General features: G+C 39.3%; 2 protein-coding genes across 8 annotated transcripts in view; both read left to right on the forward strand.

The window, feature by feature from the left end:
• ACMSD (aminocarboxymuconate semialdehyde decarboxylase) overlaps positions 1 to 10622 on the forward strand; it is a 28402-nt gene extending 17780 nt beyond the window's left edge. The window contains exons 7-10 of the mRNA XM_013959663.2: positions 1454 to 1549; positions 2038 to 2210; positions 9587 to 9685; positions 9945 to 10622. Of these exons, the coding sequence (XP_013815117.1) occupies positions 1454 to 1549; positions 2038 to 2210; positions 9587 to 9685; positions 9945 to 10007 (431 nt within the window). The 3' untranslated portion in view covers positions 10008 to 10622. The remainder of the gene's footprint in view (positions 1 to 1453; positions 1550 to 2037; positions 2211 to 9586; positions 9686 to 9944) is intronic.
• Positions 10623 to 14595: 3973 nt separating this feature from the next.
• The window catches only part of CCNT2 (cyclin T2), a 28956-nt gene continuing 26187 nt past the window's right edge, over positions 14596 to 17364 (forward strand). For 3 of the 7 annotated variants that reach the window (XM_067299364.1, XM_067299362.1, XM_067299363.1), the window contains exons 1-2: positions 14660 to 14879; positions 15645 to 15726. In XM_067299364.1, the coding sequence (XP_067155465.1) occupies positions 14677 to 14879; positions 15645 to 15726 (285 nt within the window). In that variant the 5' untranslated portion in view covers positions 14660 to 14676. Of the gene's footprint in view, positions 14880 to 15644; positions 15727 to 17364 lie in introns of those variants that run through there. The other 4 variants (XM_067299366.1, XM_067299365.1, XM_067299361.1 and 1 more) reach the window with 3 other exon arrangements.

Below are 17364 nucleotides of genomic sequence, written 5' to 3' on the forward strand. Positions count from 1 at the left end.
TTTTTTTAAATCCAGTGCTACTATTAAGTCTGTTGTGGAAATACAGCAGTCTCTTTTTTTAAGCCTGTATAGTTTGCCTAATCTTTTTATATCCAGACCTAAAATGAGTAAGACTAGCAACAGAATCTGGTATTCTCTTGTCTCCTAAATACAAAGAGAGCGGATGACCAGAGAAAAGTCAACTGTCTCTGAAATGAGAATGCTCCCCCAAAAAAATTTGAGCAAAAGAAGGACAGGGAGAGTAGGCAAAAGCAAAAATTACTTCCTGGAATTTTTTAGGACTATTTCTTGGAGAAAGGTTGATCAGGAAGTATATTGAATTTAAGTTCACTTGAACTATTGTAGCTCAAACAACATGTACTTTGGAAGCTCCCCAGAGATGCAGTCAAAAGGGAATTATGTAGTTTCTGTTTTTCCCCTACTTGCTAGATAAATCAGAATAACACTGAAGAACTCTTCTAACAGAGAAATGCTATTTAGAAATACTTAGGCCAGATTCTGCCCTCACTTATTTTGTTTTGTGTGGTGTAATTCCTCTGACTCCAGTAGGAATATTTGGAACAGAACTGGGATTTTTATGCTATAGACACTGGAAAAATCTTAGTGTTCCAGTCCCTGTATTATTTTAAAACAGTATCAGTTGTTTTTAATCAGAGCAGGCGCAACAACACCGACTTCAGAAGATTAAAGTTGTTACTTTTACGTACCAAGCTGCAATAATCTAAAAGAAGATTTTCCTAGTAAGTCTATAAGGCTTTGCATCTCAGAGGGCTGTACAAACATTAATCAAAGCCACCCTGTTGAGCTGGATAGGTTTTGTTACTTCCATATAAGAGGGGAACTGAGATAGCTCCTAATTTCCAAGCTGGATGTCTAAAGTTAGACACTTAAATGACATGATATTCTAAATACATTAGGTGTACTCAGAAATTGAAGCCTGATTTAGGAACTTTAACTGCTGTTAGGTTCCTAACTCCAGGCACCCAAAGACAAAGAGAGAGAGAGATTCTGTCTTAACTGCAGGCACTGGCACCATGTTACAACCAAACCCCGATTCCCTGTTGGAATATCCTCTAACATGTCTGCCCCACTTTCCACACAAAGGAAACCCAGAAGCACAGAGGAGAAGAGAACTTGGCATATTCCAGACTGTTTTTTGAGCTAGGATAACCAGGGAACCAAGCCTGTACTATGCAGTTCAGCATATATCCAACCTACCAGCCAGCTGTCCTAGTAGTGTAGGATAAAAACTGAATTCAGAAAATCTTAGCTTCCAGTCCTGTGTTTTCATTACAGTTAATGAGTTAATTAATTAATGCTCAGTTCAGAGTTCCTCTAATGGAAATAATGCTGCACTGTAATTGTCATTTTTGCACTAGGTTCAAGGCCTGTTGAGGATAACATTTAAAACTCAATCTTTGCCCATATATGCTAAAGCTTTTTGTGTTGATAGGCATGCCAGCAGAAACAACCATAGCCATTTGCTCCATGATTATGGGAGGAATTTTTGAAAAATTTCCTAAGCTGAAAGTTTGCTTTGCACATGGAGGTAAGTAATATACCTTGTGAAACTTTAGTTGAGCATGGTACAATTGTATTTTCTGATATGCCAGCTAATGGGGTTATCGGTCTAAGCCTGACACCAGCTGAGTACTATTACCCCAGTGAGGATATCTGCTAGCTAGGTTGCTCATATGAACACTCTCCAGCCTGCTTCAGCCAGCGTTGGAACTATTAAGGTAGCCTTTAAGAGGAAGCAAGGAGGAAGGGGTAGGAGTTAAGGGGGGCAGGAGGCAGTTGAAACAATTAGGGAAAGGGACAAGGAGGCAGCAGCAGGAATTTGGGGGTCACTGTAATGAAGAGCTGCAGAAAAGAGAAAAGGAAGGTAACAAGAGGGAAGGAATAGAAATACTGCTGATACAGAGCACATTTTTTCTAAGTAACTGACAATAAAAATTCTGGATCTCTGTGCTGGTAATGTAGATTTTTTTCCCTTGAGTATTTTTAGCTTCTGTTACTAAAAATTTCTCCTTGCAGGTGGAACTTTTCCATACACAGTGGGGCGAATCTCCCATGGATTCAATGTGCGCCCTGATTTGTGTGCAGTGGATAATAAGGTGGATCCAAGAAAGTACCTTGGTTCATTTTATACCGACTCCCTTGTCCATGATCGCAGTGCACTGAGGCTACTAACAAGTGTAATAGGAGAGGTGAGTTTTAATGTTTCCAGAGGCAGGTGAGTCATTCTATATTTAATTCGTTCTCTAAGAAAATGCAAAACAAGAGAAAAGAGCAGAAAGAAGACAGCATATTCACCTAGTAAAATCAGAACGTGAGCTATTATAAATTGATGTATTTCTGTCATGTTAATAATGTTCCTGCTACATGGTTGTTCATGCTACATGGTAAAACAACTCTGAAATGGTTGTTTTAATCCATGAAATCAGGCACTGTGAACTTCACTTCAGTGTGGCTAGTTCCTCGTGTAAGGTTGGTCAGGATGGGACTGCAAGCAAAGACTGCCTTATTTGGAGCCTTGTTTTCAAATAGCTTAATTTTCAAATTCAAGTGTATACTTGAGAAAATCAAATAGTATTTCAACTTGAGAAGATGCAGGCAGAAAGAAATCAGCAATAAAGAGAGCTTTTTGGGGGATCCTGGGTAAGACGTTAAATATCATGGATTGCAAAATATTTTAATTGTTATAATAGTGAGTAAATCTTAGTAGTTTAGCCACCTGTTTAAATCAGATACAGTGTGGGACAGCAACATCCAAAACAATCATTGTAATGTTTCAAATAATTTCTTCTTATTAGTAAATGCTCAGGAAGGGGTTGAAGATGACGTCGCTCAGGCCAATTCTCGGTGGCTCATGAGAAGTTAACAAAAGCCCTGTATTTGTGTCCTGATCTCTGAAACTCGAGGAGTTTCTGCAGCTAGCAAGCAGATACCTACAAGGCGAGAAACATAGAAATGCTAGCTGTGTCATTGACTTTCTTCTCCCAACAACTCTATTCCTCTTTCCTGAACATTAGCTTCTAGGCTCACTTAGCACTTTCTGAGGTATGGGGCAGTTGCTATTATCAGGGCCTGTTGTATGACCAAAGTTCAGAAGGACAGCAAAACAGAATGTTTTCTTTCTCGCTCCAAAAATGCTACTGTTGATTTCCCATTTTCATCTATAATGGTCTGAACAGGTTGCTGCAATAAATCTGCGCTAGGACTGACACAGAGATGATTTGCCTAGCCAGCCAAAAATAATAGTGTAGAAGAAACTATTGCCATTCTTTATCTTGGCATTTTGAGTCTCAGCCCTTTGCAATCAATGGGTTTTCAGTCTGTGCTGCACAGAAAACCTACAGCTTTGAGTAAATAAATTGAATTTGTGCAACACTGCACCCACACATCCTTTTTTTCTAGATTCATTCCATTTGTAAACTGAACTATAGAAATTAAGAGCAGAGCTGGACAGGAAGTACAACAGCACACTAATATGTGACCGAAGAATTTAACTTATGTTTCTTTTAACCTGTATATAATGCAAGTCTCAGAGCGGTTCTGCTTTAGAGCAACAAGTTAAGCTTTGCACCTTAAGGTTGCTCTAACCTGTGGCTGTTGTGGGAAAGCTGCTCTTTGCACTACATTTGAACTGTAATTTCTATACCTTTCTTCCTAAGCAGCAATGTATGGACTCTGGCCTTTAATCATTAGTGGCCAGTCTTTGCAACTGAAATGTAGTTGTTTGAGGAGAGAGGGGTTATGAATTATAATTGTATAATTTAAGTTACTCAGCATTGTCAGAAGTGACATGCAATAGCCTCTATGCTGTCTGTTTTACTTTGCCAGCATAATTCTGAAATTAAGTTTCTTGATGTAATATATGACGTGTACTACACGGGATGTTAGTGTCTTCTTTAATTCTCCTTTGAGTATTTTGTGCTCAGCCATATGACATCAGGTGGAAAGGTCTGGGAAAGGTTACAGGCTTAAGAGACTGAAGTGGTGCTTCCCCAGCTGATTCTACTCTATAAATTCAAGCTGAGAAAACTAGATTTACTACCCTTTGTTTTCTGTCTGTTGGGAGGGAAGTCATCCACCTCCCACTTCACTGCTCTGCTTATGAAATACTAGTATTGCTTAAATATCTATCTATACGTGTATTTGGCTTTTAATGAACACAGTTGTGCCTGTCCATACAATAATAAATGTCTCTGACAAGAACAGCAGAAGAATCTTTCTCAGTATAAAAACAGTGCCAGGGACAAGGAATTACTGAAGGAAAATGAAAGGGTTAAAAATCCAAACAAAATCCTGTTTGGTACAGTTATTTTACATCAAGTGTATTTTTGCAGGTATACACACTATCTTTGCACTCTTGTTTTCAATGACCTCGCTGATCCCTTGTCCCTTAATCACATACGTATCTTTGAGATGGCACTTTTCTTAGAACAACAAAGTAACCTCTTCATTCACTGAAGCATTTTAGCTGTCATGCCTGTTTTTCTTTCCAGCATCATCTGGTATTTGTATTTTTACATAATATCAAATAATAATTTAAACATATTTTAATGTACAATTCTTTTACAACCATTTGCCCCTTTGTTTAGCCTGTGACTTTGTGAAGAAGGACTCTCCATAACCATATTCAATTCATGATGGCTCAAGCATCTCCCTAGTCCTCTGCCAGAGAGCCTTCCTGGTTAACACTGGTCCTTAGAAGGTATTTTTCCTTATGTAGCAGCAAGTCGTCATTTGACCTGAGCAGCCTCTATGGGGCTAAATTTTGTTACCCTTCGAACATTCTGGAGAATGTACTGCAGCACCGGGCATTTGTTAAAGGTCAGGGATTCCCTCTCAGATTGCATCTGTTAGACAGAACCTTTTATTGGTGCTAACTTTTTTTTTATTACTGTTCTAAAAGCCTTAAGGGGGGGGGGGGTAGAGCAATTTAATCTTTCTCCCTAATACCTGTTTCTTTCTTTCCTATTTAGAAGATAATCCTGCTCTGCTCAGTAAAATAATTAGTTTCATAAGATGCAACTTTCTTTGCTAGATTGGGTATCATCTGTACTTGATTGACCAGTTGGTAACTTTAGTGAGGAGTAAATCTCCCTTCTCCACCTTTTCAGTCTGTGTCTTCATGTGCAGTGTCTCCTTCACATAACCTTGTATTTCAAGTCAATCTTTGCATTGTCAAGCATACATTAATACAAACATCTAAGCAGAACAAATGCAGCCATCCTGTCTTGGAAAGGGAAAAGAACTGAATAGTATTGGGTGGTTGACCCCAGGACCAGAACATAACCTACAGCCTGTTTTATCTATGTGAGCAGACACAGTCTTAACAGTGACATGACTTTATATCTGAGTGAGTCATGTGCTGGTAATACAATTAGGCATGCCAGTTTTACATTATTTTAATATTCTTCTATTCAAAGGATTCCTTATCCAGAATGGCACTCATAAGATGAAGTGGGAACAGAATTCTGGGCTTTTTCAGAAAATTTGGGAAAAAATAACAGGTTGAAATCCAGGCTTTTCTCCACAGCACCTCAGAGAACTTGGAAGTCTGTAGAATTAGTTAAATACATAAACTACAGAAATTATTTCAGGTAGGGAAAGTGCTGAGTGTGTATAATGAAAAACTAATTATTTTAATGACAAAAAATTAGATTGTCAAGAAGAAGCACTTGGAGATAGTGTTTCACTAATGGCAGTCAAGAAAGAAGGAAGTTTCATTCCAGTAAAACTATTTATAAAGCAAGATATTATTCCAAATTAATGAGCAGTCTCACTGGAATGAGACTTCCTTCTTTCCTTCTTATGGTGAAAGGGGATAAGAAAGATGTATGTATCTAAATAAGCAGCAGATTAGGCTTCTTGTTGTGATATTCCCCAACCACATTACTGAAAAGTCATGAGTCAGATCCCAAAAATGTAAATGCTTTTAACACTCAAAAGAATTTGAAAAACAGTACATTATGGGTTCTTTTTCATAGCCTAAGGCATCTTATCCTTGAAAAAACATTCATGTCATGTTTTCAAGCTTTCCTTTATAACCATGAGGAGAAAAAACGTCCTTTGTTTTCTGGTGAAAGTTGACATTCCCACACAATACCTTTCCAAGGGTCAAGGGCTTAAAAAAACACCAAGTATCTCAATATTTTCAATGAAATCATGAGTGCTGGCAGAATAAATATTAGATGAATACATGCTGGGCTAAAAACAGCGTTACTGGGTCTTGAGGATGACACTGTAACTTTCCCAGCTGAGGTCTGAAATAGGACAGCTCTCTAGAGAATAGCTGAGAGCTGGGGAGGAAGGGCATCAGGTGTGTGTAAAGATGTGCATAGACATGGCTTAAGATCCCTAGGGATCAGCCGTTACCTGACATCAGTGTGATGTGTTGGCTTTGAGCTTATGAATATTAAAATCCAGTGACAGCTCTTATGAGTCATGTACCTTTAATTTCAACTTTTCTTAGTTTTGGGTGCAGGTTAATTTGTATCCCAGTTAAAGGAAGCAGAAGTATACATTTCTGAGAAAGAATTTTGTAAGACTGCAGAATTGCTGCAGTCCTCCCCTCCTCCATAAGGCAGCATGCAGTGAATACAACTACGGCTAATATGGCTATAAAGAGGGAAGAACTGGGCTGACGGGATTAAATGATTCAGTGTATCTCTACAAAAAAGTTCCCCATGGTAATTCCTCAAGAGCCTTTATCAGAATGTATAACATGCTCAGGCCAGAAATCAGAGCTGAACGGGCTACAGCAATCTGGCCTTTCTTGAGGTGTATCCTGATAGTAGGAAAGAAGATGAGATTCAAGGTAAATCACTAATGTAAATGGAAGAACTCATGATTGATGCTCTTTGAGATTCTCTTTAAGATTCAGGTCCCTATTACTGTGAAAAAAAAATCTATTACAGTTTTGCTGAGTAGAAGGGTCCACTGAGGTTAATCACTGTAAATACGTACTTTTCTAAAAGGAGAGATGAATTATTAAGATATCAAACTATAAATCCTCTATGGAAAACAGACTTTGTGGTATCCTTTGGAATAATATGGTAATAAATAATATGTTAGGAGTATTTATCTACAGAGACCTCGCAGTACTTATCTGAGGCTGTTGCTACAGGCAGGTATTGCAATCCCCACTTTATAGATGGGTACAAAACTGAAGCTCAAAGAGTTTCCATGAATAGCCTAATATCCCTTGTAGCAGAACAACAATGCTATTTCTGGATTTTCTCATTAATTTACAGCTCTTAATTTTACTGCTAATGACTAGAACATGATTAGCTGTGAAACACTTTAAAGGAAAATAAAAAGATAACTGAGATAATGTATACAGATTATTCCAGTGACAGGGTGCCATTTCTTTCTCCTCTGGTATATGGGAAACGTAAACAAGAATGTAAGAACCTTCCTGGCTTAGTTAACCTTGACTAACAAACATCTAGGAAGGCACTGGATTTCAATCTCCTTTACCAAGAAATCCATTTTCTATTATAGAGCTAGTATGGTTTTTGATTCTTTTGTATATGGCATACATTTGTTTTACATTTGTGCAGAAAATGTCTTGGTATCAGATAGAATATTATAAATAAAAGAATGTCTTTAGCCGCCTAAACATATGCACATCCAAATATATTTTCTGTCTACTCTACACTCAGAACTTGATTTAGTAGACAAAGGAATATAAATTCTCCTACTCTAATCTTATGGCAAGACTTCTATAATAAATTATATTGCAGCAATGTAGGACAGAACAATTGAATTTGTATCTTCTGTTGAGTTTTCCCATACAGTCTTATATAGGTTATTTCAGAGACTCTTGGGTGACATCTACTGGAAATAAATAAACATCATTTGACAAATAAGAAAAATAAATCATTTCATAAAATATCTAAAATACATTTTATTTGCCCTATTTCAGCTTAGCTAACTGAATTCAAATGCTATAACCATTGCCCAAAAATTCATGAGCTTGGCTTCAAATTCATGAGATATTTAAGAGCATACACTTTTAATGAAAACCATGGTTTTGAAATAGTCACATCTCTCCAGGAGATGAAGCTTAAAGGAAAATAGACTTGTGATAAAATCAAGAGAATTGGCAATATTCACTATTCACTATTCATGTATAAAATATTCACTCTCTAAGATAGATAATATGGGGAAATACATTTCAGTGATAAAATGAACCTGTAACAATACGGGCCTACTGCGGACTTGCCTGCTTCCATCTCTGCTCAGATTCACGCTCTGAAAGGAGTAACGCATACAAATTAGTACTGAATTTTCTTTTAACTGACTGTCACCTTCAGAAAAAAATCAGATCATGTCCCTCATATTCTCAGATACATTTTTCATATTCATAACTAATACCCAATCTCAAACATAATGAAATTTTAAAAAATTACAGACTTCCCCAAAATATGAAATTTTATAAATGAGGTTTTTGGTCTTTTTACCAGAAGTTGAATACTAGTTAAATTAAATAGATTATTTAAATGTCTGCATAAATTCTACATTGTCCCATGCTTGAAGTAGCTTCAGGTTGCAATTACTGCAACTTAAAAAAAACACACAAAAGATAATTTTGACTGTTTTGTATTTTTTGTTACATAATTTTACGTATATGTGTAACTAAGAATTTCAAATTTAAGAATCCAGATCCAAGTGTCATCTCTGAGTTTAGTGGAGAACTTCCTGAGATTCATAAAGAAATGTGCCATTAGTTCTCGTATGTCTGAACTATAGCAAGGTTCAATCTTCCAAAAAAACTGTTTTAGCTCAAATTTTGTTTACACACTGGAATTAGTTATTTATGTATTAGGCTGGCAGGAATGACATCCTACTGTCAGTCACCTGAATGCAATGTAAAATACAAGATTTTTTTCTGGCCTGCTTTTGCAGGTCACTTGACAATCTATAGAGAAGATCAGACTCATGATTTTTGTGTTTTTCGGACTGCACAGAACAGTGCAGAGCATGCAAGTAACCTTGAACATGAACAAGAACCAAAAAGTAAGTCAATAAACAGAAGGAAGCAGCCTATGTTCCCTTTATTGGCCACTTAATTGTGGGACCACATAACCCTGAAACTACAGGTAGTATAGGAGATTAATAGTAGATTCCTTCTTGATGCATTTCAAAGCCACGCCACACTACAGAAAATCAATCTGTGGAGGAAAATACCATTAGTATTATATTCATCCAAGCAACACACACTCTTTCCATGTGCCTGGAATTTGCATTTTGAACTTTCTGTGCATCAAAATATACCGAAGTTTAGTTAGACATTACAAAAACATTAACAAACACCCAGTACTTTTTTCAAACTTCACCCAATATTCACCCAATATTGCTTGTATAAAATAAACTGAGTCCTTGTTTTTAAGGTTTATGTTTTTTCCTAGTGAAAACTATAATCCAAAGAATATTTTCACATCCTCTTTTGTAATTAATCAGTCCAATATATACATGTAATTTCCTGTGTTTTATTAAAATTCCAGAAAGTATGTTTAACTATATTATTTAACATTACTACAAGATGTATAACATGTTTCTTTACTACCAGGATAAGGTTATTTTGGGGACAGATTACCCTTTTCCACTGGGGGAACTGGAACCTGGAAAATTGATTGATTCAATGGAAGAGTTTGACAATGAACTAAAGGTATAATCTTTACATTTGTTCTTTTTCCATTTTAAGCCTCCAGTTTTAGTCCCTTGATAAAACATGGAAAAATCAGTGGAATACACTGACTTCTGCAAAGATTGGAAGAGGCCCTTTAGTCTCATTACAGGCCTTCACCAGAACATTTTAAAGCATGAGTAAAATCACTTGACTAAAACATGATTTCAGCTTACATAAACATATATATATATATATATACACATACATACACACACACACTTATGTTTTGTTTTTACAGGATAAACTCAAGGCTGGCAATGCTCTGGAATTTCTGGGCCTTAGCAGAAAGCAATTTGAATAATTATGAAGATATTAAAGAGACCAAACTTTGGAAATAATATTGAATCCTTATGTGCTATTATACTGGTGAAAAAAATTGACAAGTACATTATAGTCTACTGTTATTTCAAAAGCGAGGGTACTGGAAACGTGTATGCACAGGCATTTCTGTGTATTTGAGGATTTAGGTTCTGTTTACACAATTTTGAAATTCCTGCTTTCATACAAAATGGATGGTTTCATTTTTTGCAGATTCTCACTCAGCATCTCTGAACGAGAATCAATGCCATGACATTAGAACTTGATTCTTTGGAATAAAGAACAGACAAAATTATGACTTGTCTCTGTTACATTTCAGTCTTTGTTATTTCTGATACCAAATAAACAAAATTTAAAAGACAGTATTTGCCTTTATCCACTGATTGAAATTGCATAAAATTGCACTTTAACCCAGCACTTCAATTGTATGTACTGACACTTTATAAATATTGTGAAAGGATGAAAAAGGTCTATGGACTTCTACTTTTTAGCTGTTGCCTACATCACTGGCAACCATTTCATCAGAAACGATTTGAACAATATGGTTGTAGGTGCAGAAATAATGTTTTTGTGTGGATAATACTTTGCACATCGCTGTCAAAATAAATAATAGTAGTATCTAATAACAGCATGGTTTAATGTTCTATTCTTTAAAATTATTTCCTAAAAATAAGACTGGATACTTTAAATGAAATATGTTAATGCTCCTTCTAGTTTGAGTCCTGCTATACAGATGGAAGACACTTTTGTAAGCTACTGAAGGGTAGATTGAAACAGGTTTTCATGATTATCAGGTGAGAGAACAGGTATCCTCCTCCTGAGAGGATTTTAAACTAGTCAGAAAAATGCTGATGAGTACTTACACTTTCCTTTCTCATGTGTTCATTTGCTTGCTAGATGTCATACCGTCATTCTTCTATTTAGTCTTAGAACAGCCCAGGGAAAATAATAGACAGAATTTGGTTTTGTACTGTAGCTGTGACCATATCTGTCCTTATATCAGAGATTGAACTGTGGGGATATTGAACCTCAGCAGTTTCCACTGATACAAACCTCTGTTGAACTACAAGCAAAAAAGGCCTTGTCCTTCCTTACGGTGTCAAAAAAAACAAAGAATGGGGGGCAGGGGTGTTAATTACATCTTTGCTATTTTGCAGATTCCATAAAAGACTACTGGACATCAGTATTTGCTGAAGTAGTCAGCAGCTCGCAGGTCCCTGTGAATATCAGGTTGTTATATAAGAGGAAAAGAGGACCTAGATAAAATAGTTTATAACAATATTAATTGTCCTAGAATTTGCAGAATTTTGTTGACCTTTTTTATTTAAATATCTACAAAAGGGTAAAATACTCAGTGGCTTGCATGTATGGTGATTTTTCAACCAGATTGTTTTAATTAAATTTCAAAGTAGAAGAAAAGCAACTTCATTCTCATATAATATTCTCTTCCTTCAGAATATTTAATTTTCACAAATGTTTAAATGGATTTAAGAGACAAATATATTGCAATTGCTCCAATACATTTTAGTCAGATTAATTAATTCTTTTTCTTTTTTTTTTTTTTCCCCTGAATGAAACCTGTTCAGTTAGTGAGAACCCAATGTCTGCATCTTTGGGGACCAAGTTCTGGAACCTCTTCAATAGTAAAAACAGTATTTGATTACCTTAACTTGTGACTGAATGGATGATTGCAGCTCTGCATGGTAATTAATTAATGTGCATGCAGTGCTTAAATCATATTTGTTATGCTCCATCATTATTTAATGATATTCTATTTATTCCTGATGTCTTCACTTAAGATTTCAAACTGGGATATAATCCTCTCTGCATTTTTTTTTTTTTTTTTTTTTAAGGACAATGATAATGTAAAAATGCAATGACACAGTCCAACAAGACATTTTTAATATTCTTCCACCAATTTTTAGAGGAATATATGCAAGTGGAATAGCCAGTCTCCATGAATTTTATGCAATGACTTAAACAATAAAGTCGAACACTGCACTTCTTAAGATCATTAAAGGAAGATTTTCAAAGACTTCAGTTCAGAAGCTTTGCCCAAAAGCATGAAAGGAAAGATCAGCTCCTAATCACAACAGAAATCTTTGTTCTACCTTCTGTAAAGTAGATTAAGCATAACATGGAGAGGTTTAGACAGTTCATATTCAGTACAATGTGAGACAGAGTAAGAGTATGTATCTTGCCAGGATATTAGAGAAAAAAATGAGTTGCTGGACCTATTAATCTGGAAGGACACAATGTACCACTAGACAGCTTTAATTCTGCATTTTTGGCATTGAATTTCTAGAGAAATACTATCTGTAGAAGTCAGTGATGCAAGTAGGATCATATTATCATATACGCCACAGAGTTGAGATGCAGAAGGACTCTTAAGTGTTCCTGCCACTTAAGAGTGGAAAGTTTTATCTAGTTTGCTACTACCAGTACCAAGAAGAGAATTACAGACACAATATGCCTTTCACAATCTTGACAGTTTTGCTGCAAAATGATTATAGTGACTTTAAATATATTTAAAGACCTTTCCCACTTCTCCCCATGGCCTCCATTCCCAGCTTTTAGCACTTAAACAGATGCTCTTTTATACTGGTGCCCCCCATGCAACTTCTTTCAAATCTGAAAAAATCTGGAAGGCAGCCATTATGGGAGGATCGTGCTTTCTGGTGACTACACTTCCCCGTCTCAGTAGCACAGGCTGTGCAAGGCCCAATTCTCTACCCTCCAACAGCCAAGATCCCCAGGCCTGGCTCTAGCTTGCCATCCTGCCTCCATTGCGATCCATGCCGATGTGGTATGATCACAGCATACTTAAGGCTCACCCAAAGGAGCTTTATGTATCTGTAGAACTTGAGTCTTCACTGAATACTTAGAAAATAATGGATGTCACATAACCACTGGGATTAATACTGAGACACTGAGATTCACTGGGTTTTAGCCAGGATCATGGTCTGATTCTCTAGATGTCTCAGAAAACATTATGCAGTGCTGTTCTTCCTTGGAGTGGGTGCTAAACCTTAAGAACCACTAGCTCCGTTAATTTCAGAATTAGATCACACATCAGAGCCTGCATTTCCAAGAAGGGTAACCATTTTATCTGCCCAAGCTCATTCAGAAAGTTACCTTCTCCCACCTCAGCTGCCTACTCCCTTATCCACATGACAGCTTCTGCCCCCTTGTTCACACCACTGTGAACTGTTTACAAGGCAATAAACAGGATCACCAAAATAATTGGCGTTAAAAAAAAAATCTATGAAGAGTCTGTATTTAAACAAAAGTTCTGAGTAATAAGCTAATTGTCTCAACCTGTTAATGTTCTCGGCTGAGTATTAACAGCCCATGAAGACGTGACTACAACCTGAAGCAATACCCTGGAGTACAAACTGCTCCATTAAGCTTAACCGTACTTCTTCTCCCACTCATACGCCAGTGCTTGGGAGCCCAAGGAATGCACTGAGCACATCCACTCTGCTCCCGGTCAGTTTTAGCATTTGATACCTGCTTCCAGGAGATGTGTTCTCCTCTGCATAGCGCTTCCTAAATGCCAACACATGAGAAAACAAACGGAAGGAGAACAGGCAAGGAGATCTGAGAGGAGCAGCTAGGGAAAGTTGGCATAAAGACAGACCCTCGACTTGCCAGCCACTGCTAAAGAGACCGTGTTCTTTAATCTTCTGAATAAACACGCAAGCATTCAACAGCTATAAGCCAAATTACTCATTTACTACAACTACTAAATTATCAGGTTGACTGCAAGAGGAAATGGGGAACAATCAGTGGAAGCCCCCCCCCCCCAAAAAAAAAGGCTATGGAATTTAAAATTTCTAGAAAGAGCTGGCGAACTTTTGCACAGGTCAGTTATCTGCATTTCCCAACCGTGCGCTTGTATAACCCTCCGCGTGCCCAATTTTGCGGCTGCCTGCTAGTTACAGGAGAGCTATAACCCGTTACACTAGTCCTGGGCGCGACTCGGAACCGCCCCCTGCTGCTAGAAAAGTCCCCGTTCGCTCGTTCTTTTTCGAAATACAGCATTTCCTTTCCAGATTGGGCGCGCCCGGGAAGCCGCCTCGCTGAGGGGACCAGGGAGACGGGGCCACCTAACGGCCAACGGCCAAACGTCCCACCCCCACAGCAACCCAGCAACCGACAGTGCCCGCGAGGTCACCGCTTATCCACGCGCGTCACCGGCCCGCCGCGCCGCAACCAATCAGCGCCGGCGGCCAGCCAATGAAGAGGGGCCGCGAGACGTCATTTCCGTATTCTGGAGACAAGGGCTTCTGGCGCAGCTGGCAGCGCCGTCTTAGCGCCCGCGGGACGTGCGTTGCGTAGTTGTTATGGCCGCTGCTCTTTGCGTGGCGGTTGCCTTCCCCCCCCCCCCCGCGTCACGTGCCTCTGCACGGTGCCTGGAGAGCCATGGCTGCCCGCGGCGGCCATGCAGGCCACGTGACCCTCCTCCCCATGCGGCGCTCTTGTTTCGCCGCCGGGAGACTCTATGGTCTCAGGCGGATAGACGGGGGGCCCGCCGGGGCGCTCCGCCGCCACTTCTCGCGAGAGCGGCGATGGAGCGCGGCGGGGAGGGGCCGGGCGCGGCGGGGGCGCCGCCGGTGGGCGGGGCCGCAGGAGGAGGGGGAGGAAGTGTCATGGCGGCGGCGGCGGGCTGCGGCGCGGGCTCCTCGGCGCGGGGCGGCGGCGGCTCCTCCTCGACGGCGTCGCGCTGGTTCTTCAGCCGCGAGCAGCTGGAGAACACGCCGTCGCGCCGCTGCGGCGTGGAGGCCGACAAGGAGCTCTCGTACCGGCAGCAGGCGGCCAACCTCATTCAAGACATGGGCCAGCGCCTCAACGTGTATCCGAGCGGGGCCTGGGCGGGCCGGGGGGGGCGCGGGGCCGTTACCGCCGCGAGCGCCCGGTGCTGCGGCCGGGGCCCTTCCCGCCCCTCCGGGAGGGGGCCGAAGCCCCCAGCGGGGGGTGGGGGGGCCGTGGGGGGCCCGAGGGGCCCTGGAGGTGCGGGGAGGGAGGCGGAGGCCGCCCGCAGCCCCTTCCTCGCGTTCTTTGTCAGCGCGGCCCGGAGGCGCGGGTCTCCCAGTTTAAATCCGAATTTTTAGCGGAGCTCAGCTCTCTGCTCCGGCTTTTTAGCGATACTCGTGCTGATAGCTCATTTTTTAGACACTTAAGTCAGTCGTAGCTGTTTACAGACCCTCGCTTTCCCTAAAGTGGGCACCTTCTCATTAACTACTCGCTAATTCGGTTTTAAAAGCCGGAGGTGAGAGTAGTAAAACTAAAGTCTCAAAGCTACTTGAGAAATAGTAAAACTAGAGCAAAACAAAAGTACTTTAGAGAGTGCTTCAGCATATGTCATCGTTGGAGAGGTTTTTTCCTAATGAATGAGATGGGGCTAGTCAGGTGTAGGAATCTCCATGTTGTCCGTGAAGGAAATGAAAAAATGTGTTAATAGCAGTCAGGTTCTCCTAAAGGGTCACACCGTTAATTCTTTTTTTCAGCTGAAGACAACGATATATTGAAAGTAATGATTGATATGGGAAGTACGCTGCTTTCAGTTCTTATAAACTATTTCCTTAATACGTAGTGTTTCCTTAATTTAACCTTTCAGATCTCAGCTTACGATAAATACTGCAATTGTTTACATGCACAGGTTTTATATGCATCATTCCTTCACAAAATTTAATCGAAATGTAAGTATCATTTGATATGCAGTAATAATACACCCATGATTTTGGCAGTGTAAGTGACAAGTGTTATAGCCTGTTGCTAGATTGTAAAGTTTAGTGTGTTTATGGGAATTTCAGTTTATCAACCACTTAGAAGCAATAGTGATGCTTTCACTTCAACTTGGAATTATTTTAACTGGTAGTAATCAGATTTTATTTTCTGCCATAGAAATAAAATCATAAGCACCCTCAGTAAGCATGTTTTAGATGCGTAGAGAGTGCATTTAGCTTTTTAGCAGCTGGCTAGTGTTTACATGCTATAGTTTGAAAGTTTGGCATGTGGGAACAAATATTCTTAATGAAATCAGTGGTTGTGCTAGCATGGCATGTTTGACATAATATGGTTATATGTGTGTATACATATGTATTTGCTCTTAAAAGCCAATTTAAATTCATTTAACTATTCTTGTCTTAGACAACTTGAAGGTAAGTTGAGATAGACAAGAAAAAACTTTAAATATGATCTGATGAGAAAGTGCTGGCTCTCCTGTGTAAACTAATGAATGTGCTGAATCTGAATACTGAGTGTTTTCTGAAGAACAGAATTTTGCAGTAAAAGTACTATTTGTAATTGGACGACTTTGTAAGAAGTGTAGAATTGGAGGTACCAGCTTGAAAATTTTAAATCTGTTTATGTCCAGGGTGTTGGATGCAATGGTCAGAAAAGCACTAGTGTAATATTTTAGGTATTCTTGTGTAAAAATACATACTTTTCAATTGATTTTTTTTTCTTACTAACTTTGCAAAGATCAGTTAATGGTAGTGGTGGTGTATTGCTAAGTGATGAGGATGAATTTTCTCAGATGGTGGCTTTTTATGATAAATAAGCAAATTAAGACTACTGTGAAAGATTGTGGTCTAGACCAGAGAGAGATACTGGTCTACCAAAGGGTAAAACCTTGCACGGTCTGAAATTTGGGCATGGAGTGATCACAGTGAGTTACAGTGTTAACCGGCTTTTCTCTGGTGTCAGGTTTATTTTCATCATTGTTGGCTGAGCAAATAGGCATCTTATTTCTTGCGTGATAAACACCAAATAAGCATTAGTTTGCAGACACACTTCAGAGGTGTGTTTAATTATTTTTGTGCAAAATGCAAGGTAAATTCAAACTTGCAGTGAACTTATTACCAAAACTGCGATGTTATAAGTCACTGTATAATAAAAGCGAGGTGTTTAAGTACAAATGAGATGCGTGTACATCAGCGTGAAACACTTGGAACAGAAGAGGCATGTAACATAGGTTTTGTTTATCCAGTGGTAGAGGGTTAGATATTGACCTGAAATACACCTAAATCAGGATCTACTTTCCTAAAACAATCCTCTAGTTCTGCCAATCTAGCAGTAAGCTGTGGCCAGTGGAGGAGGAGCTGGTGAGGCATCCCAAGCTTTCTGTGACTGTAGATGGCTATGGAATTTGTATACTAGGCAGAGCTGTGTGGGACAGGGGGGTTACTCTGTGTAGTGCTACCGTAGCCCGCACTTGTGTTGTGGTACATCATCCACTAGATTAGCGTTTATTTTCTATCTGCTAATCAGGGATAGATTTAGGTAGCGAGAAGCTTTAGCTGCTGTGTTCTGGTTTTCACTGGATGCTAGAAAAT

Source organism: Apteryx mantelli, chromosome 6 (assembly GCF_036417845.1).
Source record: "Apteryx mantelli isolate bAptMan1 chromosome 6, bAptMan1.hap1, whole genome shotgun sequence".
NCBI classification, from domain to species: Eukaryota; Metazoa; Chordata; class Aves; order Apterygiformes; family Apterygidae; genus Apteryx; species Apteryx mantelli.